Here is an 8,408-nt window from a genome sequence, read left to right as displayed (position 1 = left end):
CTTTGAGCACAGACTGTTGCTGAACATAGACCTGACCACCTGCAGCAACCCCACATCATAAACCTTAGTTACATCCAGGTGGCACCTTTTTTTTTTTGGCTGGGCAGGGTTATATTGACACTCGTTTTATAATCCACATTTCACCAATTAAAAGGTTAAGATGCACAGGATTGCGTYCTGGATCACTTACTCTGGATGATTCTTGTAAACTGATCCATCTACCCCTATTGTGGTGCGCAGCTTTTCAGCCGCTTTGTTATCTCGAATCTGCCGCAGCACTGCAGCCAGTGTGGCAGCACACAAATGAGCGGCCCGTGTAGACACGATCTGACACACTCTCCTGGTAGCTACGCAGTCCTCCACCGATGGGTCCAGACCCAGACCATGCAGCACCTTCTCAGCATTTGCCTGGCCTTCTTCATCTCTAAAGGTAGAGCAGAAAACAGAATTAGTTGACCTGAAACTCCACGACGAAATCTAAGGCAAATTACTGTATTCAGTTAAGCAAATATTAGAAAGACAGGAGTTTTAATGTCCAACATCGTAAAATCTCTACTGAATGCATCAAAATCCACAACATGGGTACATTGAGAACAAAACTATGGAACTATTAACTAAACCGAATTTTGTGATCCTTCCATTTCAACAATACAGTACATTGACTGAAACAAAAAAGTGTTCTCATGGAAAATTGCAACAGAATCTAATGATGACGAAAATATAAACAATTTTAGTTGTTTTATGTGTCAGGGAATCTGTATTTAACAGCTGAAAGTTGATTGTGAAACATCTGCCTTGGCGAGTTCTAGATCAGATTAACCATCTGCTTTGTGAAGAAAACTCTGTACCAMAGTGCGGCTTCATTTGATCTGACAGTTATAAAGATTTTGGATTATATTTTATTTGGCTGTTGTTGGTTTTTGAACTAGTAAAACACAGATCTTTGCAGAGCTATAAAACCACAGAGGTCTCACAGCTGCTCAGCAGGTGTTTGACGAGAGCTGCACATGATGTTAGACACATACTTGTATGAATAAGTTAGACTGCACACAATCAGGGTGTATTAGAGTTTTCTAAAATAAAGTGAAAAATATCGTACATAAAAAAACTACTGTAGACAGAATCTAGTTAGGCCTGTCACAATAATGAGTTTTGCTGGACAATAAATTGTCTCAGAAATGATTGTGATAAAATATAATACAATTTAGAGACCAGTTTAAACTAAGTTATGAACTGACCTAGACTGGAAAATCAATACTGCTGAAGATGGAAAATGGCTACCTACCTCTATCCAAGCCAGCACAGTTTATTCATTGTGTCTGGCTTCACAAAGAATTGCAGTCACCCGCACGCTGGTTACAAAGTTTACAGAAATTTAGAAAATTTATCTAGTGTAAAAAATAAAATAAAAAATAAWAAACCTSTCTGTGATGCTAAGGTTCAGCAYGATGCYCTGAGGGTGTCGCCAGCTAAAAGAAGGCGTCGGAAAACTGAAGACACTCCTGTAGCTWAATGGCTGTTCACAGGACTCTCATGCTACAAAAACCTTACAAGACCACGAGCCTGTCAAACACCTGATGTGTGAGTTCCCTCCTCCCTTGACTAATGAATACAAAAGAGGAAGACATAAAAGCAAAAATTATCTAACTCATTTTATTTATCGACCTCATATTAATTTATCATGTGATTAATTGATTTAATGCTTATCRCGACAGGCCTGTAGTCAATTCTCAATATATTCATCCAATTACCCAAACATAATCTTTAGAACATCCCACACGCACGCACACACAACTGCAAAATTACCTGCCTTTAATGGTTGCAGGTAAAAAATAGGTTGACACAGTTTTCCAATTTATCCTTAGAAACTTATTGCTTGCTCTCATTATATTTTAGCTTATTAAACTTTTTGCAATATTCAATAATATGTCTTGCACTAACATACTGTAAGTGTGATCAGACAGGTTATGACTTTAAAATGTACCTGGCCTTTTTGTCTTTTTCTCCCATCACATGCAGGCACAAGTGACCCAGTGCTGTTAAAAGTTAAATATGCCTGCCTCATTACACAGTCTTTATGTGTTTTAAAGATRAGTTGTTTCAAACCACCTTCTCCTTCTCATCTTTGTGCCACAGTTTGATCTTTCATCTGTCAAAAATATGCTTTTCCACAACAGATATTTACACTTCTTCTCATTACACAAGATATTTTTTAGCAGGCTTAGATAATTTGTCTGCCTCTTGGAAAACATTTTTCACTTATCTGGGTGTTTCCGGTTAAAATATTCTGTTTCTTTTCCTCTGCATCTGACATGATTTGCTTGAATTAGATCCAATCTGACTGCAAAACTTGAGTTTATATAAAAAAAGTATTCAAATACAGTTACCGCACTTGTAATCAACTCCAGACATTTTACCTGAGATGTGAGCCACACATTTGTGTGCCTAACATAAAAACAGCCTTTGAGTTGTTWGTGCGTTTGGAACTCAGAAAAAGAAGCTCCTACAAAAAAGGAGCTGTGATTTTTAAACTTTTCCTCYGACTTTGATATTCTAATCAAGTCTGCACTTTCATGCCATGTTCATTATGTAAACTTGTTTTCAGATTACTACCAGAGGTAAAGTGCTGAAACGTCACAAGTTTTTAAGTTTTAGTGCTGTGGCAAAATGTTTTAATTACTTGTTCCATACCTCTGCAATGTTAGAGCGTTTTATAAGATATTTAACTRCGGAGAGGGATGTCACTACAAATCCTTGTTGGGTTAAAATTGTTCTGATGTTCACTCAGTCATCGAGATTTAGTGAAAGAAAACTGTAAACATCTACTGGTATATTGAAGACGCAGTATGGTAAATGGTATGGTTTGGTGTTTCACGGCTCACAATCGAGGTACGACGTGTTGTGTTCCTGTTTTGCTGCTGGTAGCTCATGAATTTGTTTGCTCAAATAATCTATTTTGACTAACTTTTACACAGTTCATCTTCTAGTACAAAAACACCCTTGATACAGTTTTTCTTAATATTGGAATATTGGRATTGTGATCGAGACATATTTTGTCTTTGACTTTATTGGTGTATTTGGGATCTGCTGGCTTTTGCTCGCGTTAGTTTAGTATGGCTACTTATTTCTTCTCTCCYAGATATTCATTCCTCACTTGCTGTGTGTGTCAGATGTTTAGTGACTCATTTGCCTCGTTTAGTGATAGAGATACATGTAATTAGTRTATTCCAGGCTGGCATAGTAATCTGAATCTCCATTGCCCTAAATGTGGCACTAAGGACTCCATGAACCACAGTCAAATGCATACTGGGGCCATCTAWTTTAAGGCTTGACTTAAGACTTTCCTTTTTGATAAATCCTAGGGTTGATTTCCTGGGTTATTCCTTAGTTCTGCTGCTATAGTCTCTGACTGCTGGAGGACAAACTGATCACATWTCCTCACTCTGCTGCTGTCTTTAGTCTCTCTCCTGTTGACCAACACCTCAAGAGCTTCTCTGAGCTTGATGAGACATTTTCAAAATATAATATGGACTTAGTTTTATGTTGTTTTTTTGGTGTTCCCTTTAGAAGCCATTGATTCTTAGCCAYTTATTTGTAAATAATAAATCAGATAGCATGTATTAAAGCAGTGGTTCCCAACCTTGGTCCTCAAGGACTCCTGTCCTGTTGTAGATGTCTCCCTGATTTGACACACATGGTTTGAATGAATGTGTGATTAACAATCTTCTGAAGACCTGCTGAATAGCAGGGAGACAAGTAAACATGCTGGATAGGGGTCCTTGAGGACCAGGGTTGGGAACCACTGATCTACATGTTTGTTTTTAATTATTTCTATGAATAACATGTTTTTTTTTTCTTGTGTCTCTTCCAGAAGAAAATACACCTGGACCAGCCATGTGTTTGCCTGTGTCTCTTTCCTGTCCCCACAAACCCAGCCAGCCGAGGCAGATGGCCGCCTGTCTTGAGCCTGGTTCTGGTTTTGCTGGAGGTTTCTTCCTGTTAAAAGCGAGTTTTTCCTCTCCACTGTCACCAGTGTGCTGCTCAGAATAGGAGACTGTGATGAAGTCATTCAACGCAACCTGTTGGCTTTCTTAGATATATTTTTTTGTTGTGACTATATAAAGAAACCGAATTGAATTGAATAACTAGAATTATCGATGTTGTAAAATATCACTTTGTCAGGGCTAAAACATGAAGACAACACAATTAGTTTTGAGCAAGTAGAACATGTCTTGAATTTTCTTTACTACTCAGATTCTGATGCTGAGAATTCACAAAGTAAACCATCGGTTAGTTGCTACTGAGTAAGCAGTCATTTTTAAGCCTTAAAAAGGCTTAAAATAAATTTTTAAAAAAACAAGCAGTCATTTCAATGATGGCAGTAAACAAACACATGCAAACATACTGACTTGTCAGTCTCAATAGTGTAAATATAGCTGGTGCTGAAGGATCCAGAGGTGAGGAGCTCTGATGTGGTCTTCCCTTGAAACAGCAGCTGATCTCTGGCCATCCTTACCAGGATGAGACGCACCAGTTCCCCCATGTACATCCCACTTATCATCTTCTCAAACCTGCAAGGTCACATGGAAAAAGGTAACTTTTCAAACTTATACACAAATGGAATTTAACTTAAGCCCATGTATTGCCACTTGAAAATAAAAAAAAAAACATAAAACTTGAGTATATCTTCTGCCAGGAAAACTCTGAAAGGYGCTTCACACGTCAATTCAGAAATGTTTTAGCCTCGACTCATTATGATTTATGCCCGTCTTGGGGAACTTTAATAAGCCTCTAGCCTAAACAGAGACATGAGACTACAAAAATACCATCTGGATGACATTTCTTTGGTATTAAACGATTAATTAAATGCATGAGCAATATTAACACGACAATAGACTTACAAGTATTTATTATGGTGACGCACACGGGCATGTCTGCATACGCATCACAAGCTTGTTAGTCTAACAGTTTATCTGCCTTACTTAAAGGTGACAAGAATTCAAACATTTTGGTATTTTTACTAATTGTTTTATTTTATATGAACAATATGAATTCCTGATCATTTATTAAAGCTGTATATCTAAATGCAAATATTTCATCTATTATACCTTTAATTATGCAAGAAGGATCATTACATATGTTCAAATTTTAGTTTATTATAACTTTTGGACCCAAGACCTACTAGCAGAACTAATATGTGAACGTTGTTTGTGCTCAATTTTGTTTTGGTGACAGACCAGACCACAGCCAGTGCTGTGTAAAGAGTGAATCCACACCGACTCTTCAGCCTGTTTATGATGTGAGTAGGAGTGGTGGAACAGAGATGTACCGGAGGAAAAGCCTGACAAGAAGAGATGTCACTTTAAATAAGGGACAAACTATCAAAGTTGTTTTCTTTTTTTCTTCAGTTAAGGTCATTACCAACCCCAGGGGGTACATTTAGTGTGCGGATTGGCTGAAACTGTAGTTTTGACCCACATATGAGCTGGTGTATGAGAACACAACAACAACCAAATAAATCATATCAGGAAAGAATATATCTTGTTGTCCAAATGAGTGGATAGTGAATGGTGAGAGAATTGCAGTCACACCATGTAAACTAATCAAGTTTTAAAATGAAAACATGATAATTATCACAAGAACAGTAAACATCAGTTAGAAACAGCGTCAGTGAAAAAAACATGAAACGACAAAAATTGTGAAAAAATGAAATCAGCCTTCACTATACCTGCTAAATAGCTGCTCAGACTATTGATTTTGAAACAGTTATCACTGTATTGTTGAAGGTTGAACCATTAAAATGATAAATTCTATGATATGGATGGATATGGATAAATGTAGTATAAAAATATTGCTACTATGCCCATGTTTTGTTGACCTGATACAAAATGTTCATCATCCAAAAATAGTTGGGGGCACAGGTCCCTGCTATTGTTATTTTGTGGGTCAAAAGCTGAAAAGTTTGGGAACTACTGCTCTAAACAACCTAAAAACTAAATGTTACAAGAACTAAATCACATTTTCTGACAGTGAAGCAGGGGCAAATTGGCTGCTATGAGTATTTCAAAAACTAATTAATTCACATTTAGACATCTGGAGTTAAAAAAACCCTCATCAGATCAGTCAATGCTTTGTTTTTCTAGTCTTTTGTTATCCAATTTTGTTGGAACTGGGAACTGCAGCCTCTGTTTCCAGTTCTTACCTGGCAAGAGCGTTCTGCTTCAAGGCTTGATGTGTTCACTTGATGTGTTCAGAGTTCATTTCAGATTAGAAATTCTGCAAACATTGGTTGTAACAAGTGGTAAGTGGAGCTACCTTCGCCTTTATATGATGTAAAACCAACCTGTTCGTTTTCATCCATACAGATACCATGGCTGGATGTTGGCTGGATGTTTGCGGTAAACCCCAGAGATGGTTGTAAGTGAAAACCCCAAAAGATCAGCAGTTTCTGAAATACTCTGAATCTGGAACACACAACCATGTGCCCAAAATCCCCTTTCTTCCCCATTCTCATGATCACTTTGAACTTTAGTCCCTACTGCTCCCTCAGACCAGCTGATCCACTGCTCCTGAGGGTCCCTAAAACCAGACAAACTGAAGGGGGGGGTCGATGTTTTGCTGCAGCACCTCCTAAACTTTGGAACAAACTACCCCTCCAACTCAGACAGGCCTCTTCATTGGCTGTCTTTAAAACACATCTTAAAACCCACTTGTTTTCATTGGCTTTTGACACTGTGTAAGGTAAGGGGTTGTCCATTTTGCACCAGATTTTATTTTTTGTAGAAATTTTCTTGATTTTATTGTAGTTTTTTAAATTAGGTTTTAGGCATTTTACTGTTTTTATTTTCTGTTTTTACTTCCTGTTTGTATTTCCTACTTTTATTTTTTCTGCGTTTATTTTATTGAATTAGTTTTTTGCATGAGCTGTGTTTGAATGTTGATTCTGTACAGCACTTTGGTCTGCTGTGGTGCAAAACGTGATTTACAAATAAAGTTGGATTGGTTGGATGGATAAAAAGTTGTTTATCACATCTATTCATCCATCCATCCATCCATCAAGTTCTGTTTGTTCAGGAGCCCACCTTCATATTATTTTTCTCTTCTATGTATAATTGTAASGAGTATGAAGGTTCATGAAAAACGAAAAGCTCAGATGAGCGTAATAAATTATTATGACAGTTTTTAAAGCAACTCTTATYAAGACCATCCTCCTCACACAGAATMTGCTGACAACATTTGTGCTACCTTTGTCCCAAAATGTCCCACAGTAAGGGTGGGTGGCCTTTAAAAGACTGATGTTAAAAATTGTCTAAGTTCTGTTTATATCTGACTGAATGTATTCATACAAGTGAGATCCCAGCTGTGTGGCTTAACAAAAAAATAAGGTTTAAAAACTCTCATCTTTGTTCACTTAAGCKATTTTTTGTTTTAATATATATAAAGAAATAAAGCAGAACAATAATAATGTAAGTAAATATATTTTACAAAAAACAGTCCGAGCTCAACAGAATGATGATTCTGAATAAGTGGAATAAGCACACTGTGGTCAAGTGATATATTCTGGTGTATAACCAACATACTGATACTTTAAAAACTTGATCTAGAGCATGAATTAGGATTGAGTGTGTTAAAATATAATTCATTCATAAACTTTTTGACTGGTATCATGCAGATGTTGGGAAAAAAGTAGCATTTTATCTTAATTTACTTGATGTTACTGTGGGTGTGTGCTCATGTACTGCAGAGATTATTGAGCATTAGTCAGTGTCAGAGCCTCTAACCAGGATGAAACATCCATAAATATGTCAACCCCTCACTGCTGGGATAAACATACAAAGAGCCTTAAGCAGCAGAGGGTGGAGGAAGGTGAAGTTTTTCTGAGGACAAGGTTCTCCACTCTAATGTATCATAAGCAGACAACGGTAACAGCTAACATTTTAATACTGCAGAACACAATTCTCCAGGGCCAAGGACATCCTGAATGCTGACCAATTTGCCAAACACAATGGTGAAAGACGATGTGCAGAAAACAACAATTTTGACAGATGTTGCAATGGTTGCAGCCTGTAATATTACAAAGGAAGACCATGAGAGCATCAGGAAGTACCAGAGGCTAAAAAAACAATCTCCAAAGTGGAGAGAAGTCAAGATGTAATACACAACTTTAATCCCTCAAACCTCAGGCTGGAACAAACTAATTAAAGTGGAATTAACAAGGACATTACTGTTAGTGGAATTAAGAGTAATATTTTGACTCTCTTTTGATGCACCAAAAGGAGATAACCATTAGAAGTCACTGTGTTCAGACTTTAACCTAAGGCTACGTTCACACTGCAGGTCTTAATGCTCAGTTCCGATTTTTTGAAAAAATCCGATCTTTTTGTGTGAACGTTCACATTACATTTTAA

General features: G+C 37.2%; 1 protein-coding gene across 1 annotated transcript in view; it reads right to left on the bottom strand.

Annotated features, from left to right (window-relative positions):
- hk2 (hexokinase 2) overlaps positions 1–8,408 on the bottom strand; it is a 70,540-nt gene that overhangs the window by 32,295 nt on the left and 29,837 nt on the right. The window contains exons 8-9 of the mRNA XM_014027133.1: positions 4,410–4,571; positions 191–424 (exon numbers count right to left, since the gene is read on the bottom strand). Coding sequence (XP_013882587.1) covers positions 191–424; positions 4,410–4,571 — 396 coding nt within the window. The remainder of the gene's footprint in view (positions 1–190; positions 425–4,409; positions 4,572–8,408) is intronic.

Source organism: Austrofundulus limnaeus, unplaced genomic scaffold (genome assembly GCF_001266775.1).
Source record: "Austrofundulus limnaeus strain Quisiro unplaced genomic scaffold, Austrofundulus_limnaeus-1.0 Scaffold618, whole genome shotgun sequence".
Classification (NCBI taxonomy): Eukaryota; Metazoa; Chordata; class Actinopteri; order Cyprinodontiformes; family Rivulidae; genus Austrofundulus; species Austrofundulus limnaeus.
This window is presented reverse-complemented; position numbering and strand designations above follow the sequence as displayed.